The 19,663-nt window shown below is 42.4% G+C and overlaps 1 protein-coding gene across 1 annotated transcript in view; it reads right to left on the reverse strand.

Annotated features, from left to right (window-relative positions):
• Positions 1–19,663, reverse strand: part of COL20A1 (collagen type XX alpha 1 chain) — a 135,587-nt gene that overhangs the window by 63,655 nt on the left and 52,269 nt on the right. The window contains exons 19-21 of the mRNA XM_072996741.2: positions 8,060–8,205; positions 7,129–7,258; positions 4,349–4,405 (exon numbers count right to left, since the gene is read on the reverse strand). Coding sequence (XP_072852842.2) covers positions 4,349–4,405; positions 7,129–7,258; positions 8,060–8,205 — 333 coding nt within the window. The remainder of the gene's footprint in view (positions 1–4,348; positions 4,406–7,128; positions 7,259–8,059; positions 8,206–19,663) is intronic.

Below are 19,663 nucleotides of genomic sequence, written 5' to 3' on the forward strand. Positions count from 1 at the left end.
TGGCACACAATTCTGTTGGTCTTGCTGGATGGCTCAGTGAACTGGAGCACCTGAGTCAAGAGTTCGAATCCCCCACTGGGCCTCCTGGGAGAAGAGGCAACCTGGGTGGCCTTGGGCAAGCTGCACAGTCCCGGGGTGCTCCCAGAAGAAGGGAAGGGGAAACTACTGAGTACTCTATACCTTTAAAGCCCTGGAAAGTGAGAATCAGCTTCATAATTCCTGCAGGAAAGATAGAGAAATGGCTCCATCTTGTTCTATGGACTATCCTTGTTCTATTGCCTTCCACATCATGTGTGCTCCTTACTTTTCCTCTCCTCGCATGTCAAAGTCTTCTCATTTTAACGAAAAGCCAATTACTGTTGTCATCTAAATGCTATGTTTAATTTTAATTACAGGCATACAAATTGGTTGCATAGCTATTCCTTGTGTTCTATTTTTTCCCCTGACTATTTTATTTGCTACTATTATTTTTGTCTTCTTTTTAGGCTGTATTCTGCAAAACAGCTTTCAGTTCAAAGCACAGCCCTTGTTTACTCACAAAGACGTGCCGCCGTGTAACAATGACTTTATGAGCCATTGTGCTGGTGCATTATATTAATGTGAACCCTGGAATGGCAGAGATCATTCCCCCCACCCCATCGTCACTTTGTGCCCACTCTTTTGAAAGCATTATGGACAGTAAAGAGAGTTGTTTTGTACACAACTCAAACACTTTGGCATACATCTTGTGGCTCACCTTTAATCCCCCCGCTAAATCCTCTCTCATCCTTTGAGCCAGGGAATCAAAAATTGGGACCCACCATTCATACAAATCAGAGATAAGAGAGGAAGAACCAAAGGCTCTTTGGTGAAGCACTGAAAAGTGCTCTCCATTTAAATTGGTTGAGTCAAAAAAGGCTCCTTTAAAAACTGAGAGGATTGCAGTTATTTGCTTCTGAAAAGGTCCCCAACAACCAAGGGAGCACGCAAGGCAAGCTCCAAGAAAAGTTTATCTTTTTGATGATGAAACTGGAGATGTCCGTGAAAAGCAAGGATATTCAAGAAGAGGTCCCATTTTGTAAAGTTCTTTCTGAGCATCTGCCTTTGGCATGATTATCATTCTCATCGTCATTCTCATTACCATTATCCACAAGGTATGTGCAACTTTGCACAGTAGCAAAAGAGACCTGGTTAACAGAGGGATGTTTTGAGATACATTCCCTGCTTAGAATAGTAGATACGTGAACGGGAAAACATGGCTCAACGAGAGGTATGTTGAGCTGGGAGGAGAGAAGCCTAGGTGACATGATAGCCATCTTCAAAGATTTGAATGGTTGCCAGGTAGAAGATGGTACAAAAGGACTTACTTTACCCCAGAAATGGAAATTGATATTCAGCAAATTAATTAAGGCCAGAGCAGGAATAATCTGTATCCAAAAGACCCATATTAAAGACAATGATAGACCCCTGCTAGAAATCTTAAAACTAGGTAAAGTCTTTATAGCATCCAATCAACAAAAGAAAAGAGGAATGGCCACCTATGTAAAAAAGGAGCTAGACTAAAAACTGATATATGCCTCTAAAGATGGAAGAATACTTATGATCGGACTTCAGAAAGGGGGAGCAAAAATCCTAGTGATAAACATTTATGCCTCAAACAAAAAAACAAGGAAATTTTTATGAAGAGTTCCAAAAGAATTCCAAGAACTGAAGAAAAAATATGTTTAATTGGAGATTTTAAGGTGGCAATTGATAATCAGAAAGATACGTCAATGATGGATGGCAAAAAGAGGAAAAAGAAGAAGAAACCTAATTCCGAAAAACTTTCTGGAAATGGCAGAAGAGTTAAAATTAATTGAAATATGGAGAACTATTGAGACAGGTGGAAAAATACCTGAGTCATGGAAAGAAGTCCATAAAACAGGAACTGAAAGGAATCAAATTAAGAATTACAGGCCAATTTCCCTGTTAAATGTGAATTATAAGATTTTTGCCTCAATTTTGGCTAACAAAATGGTCCTAACCTTGATGATACAGAAAGGCCAGACTGGCTTTCTAGCTAAATGGAAATGCTGCAAATAAAAGAACAGTAATAGATATATTGGAGTACTATGAAGCCCATCCAGAAAAACAAATGATGCTAATCTTTTTAGATACAGAGAAAGCCTTTGATAATGAGAATTGGGACTTTATGCTGAAGCAATTAAAGATGATGGGCTTTCAAGGAAGCTTCTTTGAGGCGGTGGATTTATTCACAACAAAAAGCAAGAGTTAATAAGGTCAATGGCCAAATCTCAGAGGAGATCTAAATTCAACAAAGCACAAGACAAGGATGCCCCTTATCACCTTTACTTTTTATCTTAACATTAGAAATATTAAAGAGACAAATAAGGCAAAATCCCAGAATCAAGGGGTTGAGCATAAAAGGAGAGGGATACAAACTACAAGCTTATGCTGATGACTTGGTACTGTTGCTAGAAAACCCAGAGGAATCAATTAGAGAATTAATATCCACAATTGAAAACTTTGGTGCAGTATCAGAACTTAAACTGAATTACAAAAACAACAACAAATTTCTAACAAAAAATATGAAACAAGGAAAAGCAAAAACAAATAGATTTAGAAACTGGCTTTGAACATACTTCGAAAATTAAATATTTGGGAGTTTATATCTCAAAAAAATGAGTAACTTGATGAAAGACAATTATCTCCCAATACTTAAGGAAACACAGGAAAATTTGGAAAACTGGGGCCAATTTTCAATGCTGGGTAGAACTGCAACTATAAAGATTAGTATTTTACCAAAACTTTTGTTCCTGTTCCAAAACTTATCAATACTGTTGAACTACAAATATTTTAAGGATGTAGACGCTGAGCTCTCTAAGTTTATATGGCAAGCTAAAAACCGAGAAAAAAATTTAAAGCCCTACAAGATTTAAAAGAAAGAGGAGGAATGGGCTTACCAAATTGTTTACTATACTACAAAACCTGTACACTGAATTGGATAAAGGAATGGATTACTTCGGAGGACCAAAGACTTTTAAAATTGGAAGGGCACAATTTGAGATTAGGATGGCACACATATCTATGGTATGGTAAGGTCAAAGACCAAACATTTTTCTCAGCACATTGTAAGGGGAGCGCTATACCAACTTTGGCAAAAAATTCCAGGGGCAAATATACAAAAAAAATCCGATACGGGTAGCACCATTGGAAGCTTTCACACAAACCTTCTCTAATCCTGAAAGAACTGAGCTATACGTATAAAGAGCTTTTTAGTAACTCCTCACAAATCGACAAATAAATTCATTATTTGTCAGTTCGTGGGGGCAACTTCATGCTTTGTGAGTTGTCAATTTTTGACGACTCACGAAGCAGGATGACTCACCAAAATGGTCCCGATCTCTAGTTGAGACTGAGCTAGGCCTAGTTCTACTGAAGCTTCCTACTCGGAAAGAAAACTTACAGCTAGCACTAGGATAGGAACAGAAAGCTTGTGCAGAATGAGGCCTAGCTCAGTCTCAAAGCCTTCGAATTTAAGAAATTAGGAAATGCTGAAAACCTCATCCCTAAAAGAGAACCTCCACAAAGGTTCTGATCTTGCAAAGGGATTCATCCAAGCACCTATCTTATGCCCGCTCACTTGAGGAAGCAGAAATGGAGGAGTGGAAAACATTTTGATGACACTGCTTATCCGCTGCCAGATGTAATTTCCTTCCTTTGTTGCGCTTCCCTCATAAACAATCCAACCGAAACCCTCAGAGACAATTGCAAACCCCATTTTCACCCAATGCCTGTATTTTACAAATGACTCTCCTGTGGATTTATATATATAGCTCTAAGTTTGCTCAATGTTTGTGACGAATCCTCTTCACAATGTGTTTTATAGGCAGTTGCTTGAGTGGGGAACCACCCGTGACAAACTGGCTTACATTAATAAGTCAATTTACCAGAAGGAGGGGAAGGTTTTAATTGAAAAGGTTTCTGAAACGCATTCCCAGCTTTCTGCTTTGGCCACGGGCTCAGACATAAACATCCGCTTTCTGAATAATGCTAGTCATTTACAGCAAATAATTCCACACCTCATGATGGTGCATTGGTTTCACTTTGGAGATGAGGGAGAAAGAAACCATCGGGACTTAAGAACGAGAGCAACATTGGGCTGATACTAGACAGGAAAGGAAAGAAAGAAAAAAAGGGGGGGGGAAACCTGGGAGAAATGTTAAAATTTGGCACTCAATCCACTGGCACTGGATTTAGAAATGACAGTTCCATTTCCTGAGGGGAGAAAAAGACCCAGAAGCACGTGCCAAAGAATAAGATGACAGTAAAACCAGCCGAGTACAGAAGGTCAAGGGAGGGATCTTACCTTCAGTTTTGAAAGAAACAGAGTCTCGAGTTGTGGGCAGTCTGGCCAAAATGGAAGCTACGAGAACAGAATACAAGATTGTCGTTCTGAAGGTTATCAGAGCCTGGCATAATACAATAAAGGACATAAAAACAAAGATCCAGGAGAACTGCACTCCATGTTTACTCAGAAGACATTTCCGCAGGGCATGAGGGAGCTTACTCATGATATGTTTAGGAGAGCATCCAAAAACCCATTTTAATTTCATATTCAGAAAGGGAAATGGGTTGATAAAAGGGGACGAAGATATATTTACTGAAGGATTCCAAGGAGCAGGAAATGAGAATCTGAGGTGAAAAAGCCATCTTCTTCTAGGCCCCAAGGGCTTCACACCAATCAAATATAAGGCATATATGTGTATTTGAGAAAGTGTTTTTTCCCCCCCCACACACCTTTTTGAAGATTTGTTTTTTGATTTGTAAACAAAAGAAGAGTTTCAATGAGCTAGGCTAGCTGCAAAGCTAATATAGTTTTCTTTGCATTTTAAGGATTTGTTGTTACGGGCCCATCAATCACCTTGAACTCATGGCAACCCCAATAGAGTTTTTGGGGTGTGTTAGATGTTCACAGAGTATTTTACTGTAGCCACTACCACTGAGCTTCCATGGCTGAGGTGGGATTTGAACCCAGATCTCCTAGTTCTAGTTCAACACTCAATTGACCACACCACACTGGCTCTCATTCTAAGCATAAATAGGGAAAATCCACAACCTCACCCCCCATGACCTCACCATGTTCCCTTTTTTTGACCTACGTTTGTGTTGGGTCTGATGTTACAAGAACACCACCTCTCTACTGCCTCACATAGGAGCTGTGTGAAGTTCGTCCTCCTTCGTTGAGGGAATTTTTTAACGCTGTCTTTAGAAAAGAAGTTATGAAAACCAGTTGGACCTAGGCGTGCTGTCCTGGGGGCCACAGGTTTACAATATTTGGAGGAACTAACAGCGTCACTTGCTGCCAATCTACTTCTACACTTAAGTCATGGTGCCATCTTTGACCTTTAAGCCCTAAATAAAACATACAGGAATCAATTCCAGTAGACATAACAGATGGTAAAAGGAAAAACTGTATAATACACTGGACATTTCACCCTACATGTAGTGACAGATGAACCTTTTTCTATCCTATCTCTGTTATTTTCTCATGGTTTTAACCTTTTCTATTCTATCCTATGTCACCATTAATCTGCATTGCTTTTTTTAAAGCCAAGTCAAAATTAATATTGAAATTTTGATATATATTTTTAAGCATTTAAACAGCTGCAGCAGTGTCGTAACATTCTGTGGAGTACAAATCGTGAAGTGCCACTTATTTCCAATTTGTATATTAACCTGAGAGGGGTGCAGATCACGTCATTTAACACAGAGGTCCCCAACCCCCGGTCCGTGACCCGGCAGCGGTCCACAGCCTATCCAGGACCAGGGTGCAGACATAGATACAGTGGGGTATCTACTTAAGAACGTCCCTATTTAAGAACAATTCTACTTAAGAACAGCTCCGTTTGCTAAATTTTGCTTCTACTTGAGAACAGAAATCCTAGATAAGAACAGGAAAAAAAACCTTTCCTGCTCTTTTTTTAACCTTAGGTCATCTTAGGTTAAAAAAAGTTCTCCCCTTAGTGGTAGAGTACGTATTAACCAGCTTTGCATTAGTTCCTATGGGAACTAATGCTTCAATGTACGAACGCACCTCTACATAACAAAAAAACAGCCAGAACGGATTAATTGGTTTTCAGTCCATTGCTTCAAAATTAGCTTCATCAGAAGTGCTTTTAACACTGTTCCCTGACCTAAGAAAAAAAGAAAAATATCCCCCTCTAGTGGCAGAAGGCGGAATAGCAGCTTCCCATTAGTTTCTATGGACGGAAAAGAGCAGATACGGATTAAATGGTTTTCAATGCATTCCTATGGGAAATGCAGATTCTACATAAGAACTTTTCCACTTGAGAACCACCTTCCAATACGGATTAAGTTCTTAAGCAGAGACCCCACTGTATCCTAACCCCCCCCCACAAGCACCGTCATGCGCATGCACACAAGCGTGCTGTGCGCTTGCGTGCAAGCACCCCTACAGCTCAAGCGCACCATGCACATGTGCACAAGCGCATTCTGCCCCCTGCAAGCCCGCTGTGTGCATTGCACGAGTGTCCCTCCGCAAGTGCAATATGCACATGCACGCAAGTGAACTCCACCCCCCCGTGGTCACGCCACACACACCCCAACCGGTCTGCGGTTGGGAAAAGGTTGGGGACCACTGATTTAACACATGAATTTCAAAGGGCTGAAGTTGTCAAAAAACTCTAGCTGCACACTGGCTCCTGAGTTCAGTTAGACCCTCTTTAACTTTACAAAGGAGAGACATTGAATCAATCTATCCTGTTTCAGTTCACACCACTTCTTGTAATTTGCAGTTTGAATCGTTGTTGTGGTGGTGGTTATATGCCGTCATCCCAAAGTATTCTTGGCAACTCAAGAATGAGCGATTTCCAAAATGTCCCACTCAAGCCTTTGTTTTCCTTTATAGAGTCAGTCCACTTGAGATTCGGTCTTCCTCTTTCCCTCCTTCCTTTAACCTGTCCCAGTGTTGTTATCTTTTCCAGAGACTCCTGCCTTCTCGTGAGGTGCCCAAAGCAGGACAGGCTACTTTGTTTGAGTACAGATTACGGAAATGCCACTCTTCCAAAAATCTCCCTGCAATCACCAAGATGGGAATGGAAATAAATAGATCACTGATTTACCTACCTGTCTGGCCAACAACCGAGACGGGGTCACTCTCTCCTGTAGCATAAACTGCAGACACTGATACGGTGTATAATCTATTTGGAAGGAGTGAGTGAAGGGTGACAGATCTGCTCCTCCCCGAAACCGTTATCTACAAATGGGAAGAAGATGCAAACATTATCACCTAGCAGAGTTCAGGCTTATCTCGAGGGTAATACAACATTTGGTGCTAGAAACCCCCACTACACAATGTACAGACATGAAAGATAAGTCAGCTTCAGTTTTGTTACACAATGCAAAATTCCACCATGATCTTTGCCCATCAAACATTCTCTGATACATGTCTTCTACCACGACTACTATTCCTGAATGAATATTTCTGCATAGTTTGGTGTGCATTCTTCCTGAAGTGCACATTTTATTACACAATATTTTTTTACCAGCCACATTTTGAGGCAGGTTGTCTGCATTTTTCAAACAGTGGCACTGCTCATCTCATGCGGATTTTTCAAATATTTGCATGAGCTTGTGTGCTTTGTTCTTTTTTTATGGACATAAGCCTTGTACGGATGTGTATGGGAAGTCCTGAGTTAAGATGGTCTTTGGCATGGTCAGTCTGGGGAGGTCTGAAAGGGATATTTCCATGAAAAAATCCAAACCCATCAATGTTTTTTAGTCCCCCTTCCAGTAGTTAACTAACAGCTGCTAAGTTGGCTGGATGACTCCCTGAATTAGGTATTTGACTCCAGAGCCAGACATTGGGAGTTCAATTCCCCACTGTGTCTCCTGCAAGTAGAGCCAGCCTTTGTGGCCTTGGGCGAGCTGCACATACCAAGAGAATCTGATATATATCAGCTGCCTCTTGTGGCAGGCAATTCCACCACTTTAATCAGGTGCCTTGCACGAAGGAGGACTTTCTTTTATTGCTGCAGAATCTTCCTCCCAAACCTACCATTTCCTGGTGCTTGTTGTTACGACTTTCAGGAGCGTAGGTGAGTCGGTAGTGCTGCACGGCTCCGTCGGGTGGGTTCCAGTGGATCTGAAGGCTGCTTGGCGTTTCTGAGTCAACCACAAGATGAGTAGGTGGGTTCTTGGCAGCTGTACGGAAATCAAGAGGGGAAGGGAAGCAGGAGGGCTAACTTGCAGAAGTGAGAACTGGGCCTTTCTCAAGACCCGTGGTTGCCATCTTACTATGCAGCTGCCTCCATTTCATCTGAGACATGATCTGCTAATATTAGGCTGTTGGTCAATCAGTTGAGTCTTGACACTGCTCTTGAAGCACCTAACCACTGACCATTTCTGATCATCAATAAGCAGCCAGCTTCACAGAGTATGGTCTGACCCTATCAATAAGTCCATGCACAGCTCTATCAAGGTCTTCTTTTTCTTCCTTTCATCTCCTGTTAAGATCCTGCACAAGAGTCAGCACTCTCCCCCAAGTTCACAGCCTGTATGCCATTCCCTTTTCCTACCTCTGAGCAACTCTGGATGCTTTCGGTCTGCCTGGATGAAGCTATGTAGCCCTTTATGATGCCCAAATATGCTTGCAGTGTATCTCATTAGAGAGGTTTTTTTGTGTTTCAACTATGGCAGGATGGGGTACCAAGAGAATCTGATAAATCGCAAGGGGAGGCAGAAGCAGGAGGTGGTCTCTCCAGGATTCAGAGTTCAAGAGAGAATAAATATTTGAAGGACCCAATAGTTTAGGTGAGTGAAGGAATGCCTCTGTACCTGAAAAGGAACAGGTAAGACAAGAAGGCAGTTCCAAAAGATGAAAACAAGACTGTACAGAGAAACAAATGCCATTGTGCAAGTCAGTCTGCAAATACAACCTTCCAAATGGAAATTAGAAATCCATTTTCCATTCATGGAAACATCAGAACCTGACATATCCTGAGTGAGACCTTCAATCCAACCAGCCCAAGACTGCTGACACTGACTGAGCGTGTGACTGAACATTAGGAAAAATGTGAAGTCACTCTTGGGTTTTCCTGGGTTAATTCACTTGAACTGCTCACAGAGGAGACAGCAGAGAAAGTGGAGGAAATTGGTGCTCTGCCTAGTTTGCAGCTTGTTAAGGTAGCTTTTCTACAGCAATCCAGCTTTGCAGGAGGCATGGTTAAAGGGCAGCTACCTTAATAAGGTGGAAACAGGGCTGACGGACAACTTCCTCCTTTCCCACCGTGGACTCTTCACTCTCCTTTTCCAATTTGGTCACCTAGCTAGCTGCCTTATCACAAGGTCAGCAAGCCTTTAAAAGAAAAAGAAACATAACAGGATGGAACAGGAATGAAGAGGGAAACAAAGTAACCCAGACATGAGGTTTGGGGAGGAGAGGATTCAAATGGTAACTGGTTTCCCCACTGCATTGCCCTGCCTCTCTTGCTGCTGCTGTGACCAAGATGAATGGCTTCAGAAAGGAGGACTGCAAACCCCTCCATATCCATTTGAGCAATCACAGCATCTGAACCAATGCAAATGTATTTGATTCCCATAAAGTAGAAGCCCCTGAAACAGAAGGGGGAAAGTACGGATGGAGGGGCTGCTCCAAGCTAATTCACATTGACTTGTGCATCATGTAGTCAATAGAAAAGAATGTGAATCTGATCATTTCAATCCTGGAGAATTCCCCACATTGCTTATCAATGTAGTCACCTCCCTGACAGTGCCTCTTCAGGGTTGCAGGCAAGGGTTTTCCCACCCATAGCAGAAGATTTCTTGGGCCAGAAAAGCTGCCTAGGTTGTGCTGTTGAGTATGGTGCTGGTTGCGTTCCCGGATGCTCACCCAGTCTCAAACATGTGTTTATCTCCTGGGATAAAATTGAGTTTGCCCACATTTTCTTTAGTGATATGCTAAAAGTTTTGGCGACTTACAGGGGAGAAAGAAGGCCTCTGTACTTGGAGGAGAAACAAGGACACAGCCGTTCCTGGGGAACATCTTTTCTCTTGCACAGCTTTTTGCTTCCCATGGAAACAGAAGTCGCATTTTTGCTTTCTGCTTCCAGCTGGGCTACGAATAACCTTAACATGTTCTTTTGGGGCTTTCCACAGAGTAAGTGGAAATTCATTGATTCCCCTCCTTTTGTTCGTATCTCCATTTCACAGAGCCAAACCAAAAGATTATCGACTGTATTTTGCTCCAGGCTACAGCTGCTCTTCAAGTTGCCAAGAAGGCCTGGGAGGACTCCTTCCTCTTGAGGTTGACCTATATTTTATTATGGATGTGTCACAGTAGGCCAAAGGAATAGGTTGATGGCACAGACCTCTTCTCCCTCTTCAATTCAGAATTGTTTCTAAAAATGTGCAATTTAAGTCACACAACAATACGTCGTTCCCTTGTTCTTGAAGGGTATAGTTTCCTTACAGTGATTACCAATGATTTAACCAGACGGGATGGAAAAGCGGTTCAGCTTGCTTGCTGTTCATTATTGAGATCCCTGTCCTCACCACACTGCAAAAACCATCTTCTTAAAATCTGCTTCTTCTCCAGAAATCCTTGAAATCCACTCAAAAACCAGCTGGAATTTCCTTTTCCTACTGGAGTTTCATTTCTGAAGGTTTTTTTTTAATTGTGTTGGTTAACTTTATATTTGCAACCTACTAAAAGAACATCTAATGCAGAAATGAATTTCCAATCTCTTGGAACGAAATCAAAACAGTCAAAGCAATCAACAAGTAGAAACATGGTAGGAAAGAATAAGAAAAGATACTGAGCATAGTCTTGTATGTTGACTAGGCTACACACATTGAAACAGAAAGGGAATAGAGACATTAGGAAAAAATAGCTGCTCTCCAGAGTCACTGAACGGAGAATGTGGGGGCTTCAAACAGATCCTTCTACATTTCCCTAGCATTACAAAGCATCCAGAAGGTCTGAAGGAATAATTCTGCTTCCATGGGTCTCCAGGTGGGGAGACAAGTCTTACAAGATTTGTGGCCAGAGAAGAGAACATTTTTTTATTATTATTTCCAGGCATGAAGCATCCTTATAAGCTGGTCAGTCATCTCCTCCTAACTGACATGATGGCACATTAGCTTAGCACAAAGTTACTCATACGTGCAACCAACCGTGTTAGTTGTGCTTGCTTCCACCCCAATCTGTGACTGCCCCACCTCTGTGACCTAACACAACAATGACAAAAAGCCCATGACATCACAAGGCTGGCCCTGTGACAACACACACACAAAAATGTCCTTTGGCCTTGAACGACCTTAAGGCACAATATTATAGCTTCCACCCTTCAGGAAGGAGTTCTGGAGAATCTTTGGGCTGCCTGGATTCTACCTTACCTACTGGGCCCCATATTGTGGGTTAGGTTTTGGTCCGACTCTGTACCACCTAGACTTCTAAATGGAAGATTCCTGGATTCAATGGGTTTTAAATATCACCATACTAATTGAAATTCAGTGTGACTTCTAAAGGGACATTCTGAAAACATGAGCTGCCATACTTGCGAATGAACTCAAGGCTATGAAGAAGCTGATTACTTGGCAGTGGCCAGCATCTGATGGGTTGTCATTCTGCTCTAGCCTTCTTGAGACTTGCATCCCAAGAAAGAAAGACAAAATTAACCAGGCAAGGGGACCTTAAATGGTGCTCTTGAAGAAGGGATTTGCTCAGAAAGCTCCTGCGGGCCCTGTACAGTCTTGATAACAAGATTTTGACAGGTGGAAGAAAGGTCAGGGGTTTTCAGGCTGCCCAGGAGGAAACAAATGTTCCCTGACACAAGGAGTGCCATCTGTGCCAGCAGCCTTGAATCTGCTTCTTCCAGCGTCCACTCACAACCCTCCCTCCTGTTTTTTTTCTTTTTCTTGAAGTAACCCGAGCAACCTTTCCATGGACAAGTGGGTAAAATATAGCATTCATGAGCTAGATGAGGCCATGATGATGTTTTGGAAGGCAGAGTTCAGAAGAGGTACTTTTCAGAACACAGTTCCTTGTGTTCCATCCACTGGGCATGGCCCGTTAAGGTAAGACACTACAGCAGTAGTTCTTGACCTTGAAGAATCTCCAGATGTTCTTGGACTGCAACTCCCAGAAGCTCTTGCCAGTGGTGGAGGCTTCTGGGAATTGCACTCCAAGAACATCTGGGGATTCAAGGTCGAAAACTACCGCTGTAGTGTCTTACCTTAACAAGGGCCATGCCCAGTGGATGGAATGCAAGGGATTATAGGAACTGTGTTCTGAAAAGTACCTCTTCTGAACTCTGCCTTCCAGAACATCATCATGGCCCCATCTAGCTCACGAATTTGGATGCTACAGAAATGAGATGCCCTTCCCTCCTATGTCAGAGGAACCACCCTCGGCACCCAACAGTGTTTTAAAATCACAGCCTTTCTATACTGTAATGGGCAGAGAGGAAAGGGAATGAAAAGCTGGCCCTTCTCCTCCATTCCGTCTCTGGCTCCAGTGGTACTCACCTCTTCTGGTCCTGTATGCCCTACCTTTAAGTAATATGGCTACAGCTGATGAAACAACGGCCTGGATCCATCTATCAGTGTGATCATAATTTAATCCCAATCATCTTCCCCCCCCCCCCCCCCGAGAAAGCACACCACCATATCAGACAGATCCCATTCTTGGATTGTTCAGGGTCCACCTCAATCTTCTCTGACTCTGATCCACCCTGACTTTGCCCTTGTAACCCAATTTAGGGGGCTGAACAATCAACCTTAGTTTGTCATCTTTTTAATCTTGGCAGATGTAAAGGGATCTGTGATATCACGAAACAGCAATTGTAAAGGAACAAAATGCTTATGTTTCATCTCTCTCTCTCTCTCTCTCTCTCTCTCTGTTTCTTTCCAGCCTTTGTACAGCGGGAACAGCCGTCCCCAGAGTACTTGATTATTTAAAACTAGTGTAAATGCCAGTGTGAGTAAGAGAAAAGGGGAAAACAAGGCTCGGCAAAAACTGGTCTCACTTGGCAATGCAAGAGTTAACCCATACTTTCCCCACTATATAACATCTGGTGGCTGACATTCTCACTCAGACCATTAGGAACCAAAGCTCTTGCTACACTCCGGTCCCTCCATTATTTGAAGAGGGCCGTCATGTCATTTCTAAGTCCTCTTTCTCTGCACACACCACTCAACCGCATCAGCCATTCCGCAGAGAACCTGAACGCAATGGCACAAAGAAACTAATAGCAAGTTTCCCAGAACCTTTGCAAAGAAATGTACCAAGACTTTCTAAAAAGCTGTTCAAGTTAGCAGTTATCACTACATCTCGAGCCAGTTAATTACAGAGTTTAACCATGCACTGGGAGTGGAAGTGCTTCTTTTTATGTCTTCGAGATAGCCCACCACTCCGCTTCAGTAGATGATGCCAGGTTCTGATATTACAAAAGATAGAGAAAATCTTCTCAAGTGAGTTAAAATGGGAGGCAGGAGACAAAGAGGGATTCTACACTTAAAACACTAAACGCTTCCAGGAATAACCTTGAGCACATCCTTTACAGTCTCCTAAAGGCACACCAAGTTCATTCTTCCAACCCATTTTCTGGACTTTCTGTTGGCATTTTTACAACCTCGCATGCAGCTTGTGGTTTGAATGACCACGGGGGCCTTTTCTGGGCTGGAGTCACTGCCCCTCTGTTCAGTACTAACCAAACATTCCCTCTCAGAGTGTAGCAAGAGCTTTGAATTCAAAGAGAGCCCCACCTCTTAGTTGAGTGTTCTCTTTCTTTCTTTCTCTCTCTTTCGTCTGTTGGAAGCGGAGTTGTAAGTTTGCTGTTGATGTGTTCAGAACTGTAAGTAATGGAACGTTTTGATTCTTCTACAAATGGTTGTTGTGGGTTTTTCAGGCTCTGGCTGTGTTCTGAAGGTTGTTCTTCCTAACGTTTCGCCAGTCTCTGTGGCCGGCATCTTCAGAGGACAGCACTCTGTGCTCTGAAGATGCCGGTCACAGAGACTGGCGAAACGTTAGGAAGAACAACCTTCAGAACATGGCCAAAGAGCCCGAAAAACCCACAACAACCATTAGATCCTGGCTGTGAAAGCCTTTGCAAATATCTTCTACAAATGCCTCAGAGTGAGTTAAGGCGACCTTAAGTGCCAGTTAATGAGACAGGGGTGGACTTATCTGGAAGCTGTTCTCCTCTGTGACTCTCTGTACTTCTACTGCAAACAATTTTTACAATTCAACACTGGGTAACGCCGGGTAGGTGGGGCTCGTCAGCCTTGGAAGGCAGCTCCATCTAGGAAAAGGAAAACTCCGATTTCAAATCTCCATTGCCTTATGGCTAGATCCACTGATGGAAAAGGCTTCGAGGCAAAATCCGGAGCCGGAGTCTCAGAGGCAGTTTGTGTCATTCTGGCAACTCCTGGGACATCCGCTGGAACCAGTTGTATTGGCTCTTGCCTTTCCATTGGACTATTTCAGCGATGTGAGAGGGGAGATTTGCTGCTTGGGTAACAGCCTATCCTCCATATTATTTTACCCAGGCTTTGTGCTCTGGAGAGGACACTCTCCAAGTCCTCCATACAGAGCATGTTACCATAGTCTCTCGAGATTGAAGGATGCCATTCCAAATGGGTAACACTCCCCCCTGCCCCCCCACCAAAGAACAGGACTTGTTTTCCTGCTGCTTTCTGAGGATGCTTTGGCATTGTTTTGGATCTTATTTTGGCAGTCATTCTGAGCACTTTTTAATATATATACTATATATATACTTCAGAAGTGGCCAAGAATGTCATGCAGCCCTCCGCTCCTTTCAGTCCCACTGTCTGCCCATTGCTCCCTGATTTGAAGATGCTCCTTTGAAAAGAAAGCCCATCCTCCTGTGTTTTAACTGAAGTAGGAGAAATTCTGGAGCTTGTAGACCAACAAGAAGTGTACAGCGACAGATAGCATACCTGCTTACATATCCTTAAGCCATCTTACAAGTATGGGAAGTGCAGGGCCCTGCACTCCAGCCACAAGAACTTCGTCAAAATACAGTCAACCCTCGACTTACGAACAGCCCTAGTTTTACGAACAGCTCCATTGGCAAAAATTGGCATCGACTTGCGAACGGAGCCTCGACCTACGAATGAGGTCGAGGCTCCATTCGCAAGTCAATGCCAATTTTTGCCAATGGAGTGATCGGCGCCTTCTGAGGTCTCAAAGGGCATTCCCCCCCCCCGACAGTGGAGGCAGCCGTTTGAGACCTCCGAAGGCAAAAAGGCAGGGAGAAAGGGCTGGAAATTCCTCTCCTTGATTTTTCCCCATAAAACAAATTCTTTTTGATTTAACTGAAAGGGTGGGGGAATGGTTCAAAAAACGTTTTCCCCAAAAGTTTCTCCCTAACCTCTTGATTTTCCCACTGTCGGAAAAGAAAATATTTGACCCAAAATGGAGACTCATGCCTCCAACGTTTCCATTTTATTGCAATTTTGCCTCCTACAGACCCCAACAGCCGCCGCCAGCCCCCAGTTTGGGAGAAATGGCCAAGGTGGACCCCATGGGAGTCTAAAGGAGCATCAGAAATTGAGACACGGAGGCCACATACTCTTTGCAGGTGCCCAACTGTGATGCCGATGAAACCTCCCATTGACTCTTGTGAGAGTAATATGATGGGTTGGAGTGGAAAGGAGGCAAAAACATGGAAGTGCTATCTATTTTTGGCACAGCTTATAACAGAAACAGGGATGTAGCACCTAGAAGATATTGGAATTTTACAACCTTGCATGCTGTCTGTGGTTCGTTTAGCTGGGATGAACCTTTCTGGGCTGGGTTGACTGTTGACCTATCCAGCTCTAACCAATCATCCTTTCCTTTGAATCTCTGAATTCAAAGATAGCCCTGCATCTGTGCTGAGAGTTCTTTCTTTCTCTCGTCTGTCGAAGTCCGTTGTTTGTCATTCCAGTTGTTTAGTTTGCTGTTCCCAACTGTAAGTAATGAAACATTTTTACTCTTTCTACTAATAATGTCTCAAAGTGAGTTATCGAGACTTTAAGTACCTGTTAATGAGAAAGGAGTGGACTATCTGGGGTATTTGAAGCTATTCTCCTCTATGAATCTTTTTTTACTCCTACTATGGATGAAAAACAGAATACAGTGAGGTCTCTACTTAAGAACTTAATCCGTATTGGAAGGTGGTTCTCAAGTGGAAAAGTTCTTATGTAGAATCTGCATTTCCCATAGGAATGCATTGAAAACCATTTAATCCGTATCTGCTCTTTTCCGTCCATAGAAACTAATGGGAAGCTGCTATTCCGCCTTCTACCACTAGAGGGGGATTTTTTTCTTTTTTTCCCCTTAGGTCAGGGAACAGTGTTAAAAGCACTTCTGACGAAGCTAATTTTGAAGCAATGGACTGAAAACCAATTAATCCGTTCTGGCTGTTTTTTTTATGTAGAGGTGCGTTCGTACATTGAAGCATTAGTTCCCATAGGAACTAATGCAAAGCTGGTTAATACGTACTCTACCACTAGGGGGAGAACTTTTTTTAACCTAAGATGACAAGGTTAAAAAAAGAGCAGGAAAGTTTTTTTTTCCTGTTCTTATCTGGATTTTTGTTCTCAAGTAGAAGCAAAATTTAGCAAATGGAGCTGTTCTTAAGTAGAATTGTTCTTAAGTAGGGACGTTCTTAAGTAGAGACCCCACTGTATATATCAGAAATGTCAAAATTCTGCAATGGAAGACTAACTAGTTTTAATTTTTCATACACTTCCGTATGTCTGAGCACACATCTTCAAACGCTCGTGTATCTCTTCCTTGCACAGAACACTTTGTGAGATTCCCTCAGTCTCACTGAGACACAGCATGGTTTAAACATCATACAGCCCCCTCGCCATATGGAAAAGCAAACGAATACACTTAGCATTCATTGCAATAACTGGGTATTTTGCTAGCTAATGAATAACCAACTATTTTAAAGAATGCCATTGAAATGTTTTTCTATCCCGTCATTTGCATGCTTGCTTATTTGATTGCTTTGCTGGTCTAATTTATTTACACTGTTCCCTTTTCCACCCAGAAGGTCCGCGTGTCTATTTACCATCATAAATATTTTAAAGGATGCTAATACAGAAGCACTAAGAAGAATGGATTTCAAAACAAATCAATATAATAGACTCTCCGAACTCACAAATCATCATAAAAGCGGGAGGAAGAGGTGACCGAATAACTATCCTGAAAAGCCGGGAGAAAACTTGAAATCCCTAAAGGATGGCTTCACAGGTCTGTTTCGAGGGCAAAGATGAAATTGCAGGGTGTGGTTGGTTTGTTTTTTTCCTCCTCCTTCTCCGCCTCCTTTTTTTCCCCTTTTTTTCTTTGGATTTAACATGCAGTTGAATCCAAAACGTGCAGTTAAAAAAAAAAGTATGTGCAGTTCGGAACTGTTTAGCCTTAAGAAAAGAAGACTGAAGGGAGATATGAGAGCACTTTTCAAATACTTGAAAGGCTATCATTAAAAGAAGGGCAGGAACTGTTCTCTATTATTCCACAGTGCAGGACATGTAATAATGGGCTCAAAATACAGGAAGACAAATTTTGGCTGAATATCACGAAAAACCTCTTAACTGTTAGAGCAGTATGACAATGGAGACAATCTCCATGGGAGGTGGAGAGAGCTCCACCGCAGGAAGTATTCAAGAGAAAACTGGACAGCCACCTGTCAGATCTCCTTTGATCTGGATTTCTGCCTTGATCAGGGGCTTGGACTCAATGGCCTTATAGACCCCTTCCAACTCCATTATTCTATACAGTGGTGCCCCGCTTAATGATTACCCCGTATAACAATGAATTCGCTTCATGACGATGTTTTTGCGATCACAAAACAATGTTCGAATGGGGTTTTTTTTCACTTAGCGCTGATTGGTTCCCTGCTTCGGGAACCAATTTTTCGCTTTACGATGATTTTCCAACAGCTGATTGTCGGGTTTCAAAATGGCTGCTGCTGTGCAAAATGCCCCCCCCGCTGTTTTTAGGACTGATTTTTCACTCTACAGGCACCAGAAAATGGCCACCCTATGGAGGATCTTCGCTGGACGATTAGGTATTTCACCCATTGGAATGCATTAGCCGTTTTTTAATGCATTTCAATGGTTTTTTAATTTCGTTTGACGACTATTTCGCTCTACGGCGATTTCACTGGAATGAATTAACATTGTCAAGCGAGGCACTACTGTAATTCTATGATTCCATCAGACAAAGAAGGTAATCTGGAGCAGGTTATACAGTACTTGAATATCCCAGGTCTCCTATAAAGGTGTTCCTTTTCAAATTCTCCTGGATCCTCTGTGTTAGGTGGGATACTATGAAACCTGTTGCTTTATTTCCACAGAATTTTCTACTCTTCAGTTGCACAGGCTTGGGTATTCCACAGAACCTCCCCATTTTGATATGCTAGGCATGGCTACAGTGTCATACAACATGGAGGCGCTAGCCTTTGTTTTCTGCGGGATACATATTAGGATATGCCTCCTCATTCTCAAAGTCCTCCCAGATAGTCTGTGCAAAAATGGGTTCATTCTGTAGCCGGCGTTTCCCCCTTAACAGAAAGTCAGTGTGTGTCACACAGTCGTAACAGTTTGATAGGATCTTAGTTGTTGTGGCTCCATCTTATGGCATTGTAGGTTTTGTAGTTTGGTGAAGGACATATAATTATTTGCCAGATCATTCTCATACTCCCCCTGAAGGATTCTGAATCCCTCCCCCAAAGTAAATTCCAGAATTTCGTTGTATAGAATCACAGCAGTTAAAGTGGTATCAAGCTGTTATGACTGTAAAACAAGCACACTTTTAGACTGGATAAAAGCAGAAAATAAGGACATTTCAGATGATCGTCTCCATGAATGAAACTAAAGTATCTTAACTGAAATTTCAGCTTTCCTGTGTAACGTGGCATCCTAGTTTAGGGTAGACTTTCCTTAACCTAGTACCCTCCAAAGGTATCAGAATATAACACCCATCATCCCCTTACTGAGATAGCGGGAGCGTGTTCTAACAATTCTGGAATACAACAGGTTGGGGAAGTCTGGTCGGGCTTCCAAGGTCGTAAGCATCTCAAACTGCAGGTCTAATTTGCTCGAATGTGTATGCATTCGAGATTCTAGAGGCCAGATTAGTTTCCAACAGTTTCTCTCCCTTGGCCTCTCTTTCCAGCCTTCAAAAAGCAGCCACCCTGTTCTACGTCAGCGAGACAGACAAGCCTCATTTCAAAAAGAGAATTTCTCTCCTGGAAAAAGTCAAAGGAAAAAAAAACTGGATTGTGTTGATACCCCCTGGAGAGCCCAAGACTTCTGGAATATTTCAGTGATAATCTTTGAAGTTTGCTGCCTTCTGAGAGATTCTGTTTGCCATTTTTCAAGTGTTCCCCACAATGAATCTGATATAGTATTCATTCTCTCTCTCTCTCTCTCTTTCTCTCTCCCACTTAAAAATCTCTATCCTTTCGAAAGGGAGCAAAATGAAACATTACAATGCTATATGTCAAGGTTTCATGCAAAGAAAAATAAAAGCAAATAATGCTTGCAAATAGCAATGTGCAGAATAACCCACCCTCTTTTAATAGGAGAAGCAGGATGTACTGCATCTTTTTTTAGAAGTTTATATTGTCAAATAAACTATTTG

Source organism: Pogona vitticeps, chromosome 4, assembly GCF_051106095.1.
Source record: "Pogona vitticeps strain Pit_001003342236 chromosome 4, PviZW2.1, whole genome shotgun sequence".
Classification (NCBI taxonomy): Eukaryota; Metazoa; Chordata; class Lepidosauria; order Squamata; family Agamidae; genus Pogona; species Pogona vitticeps.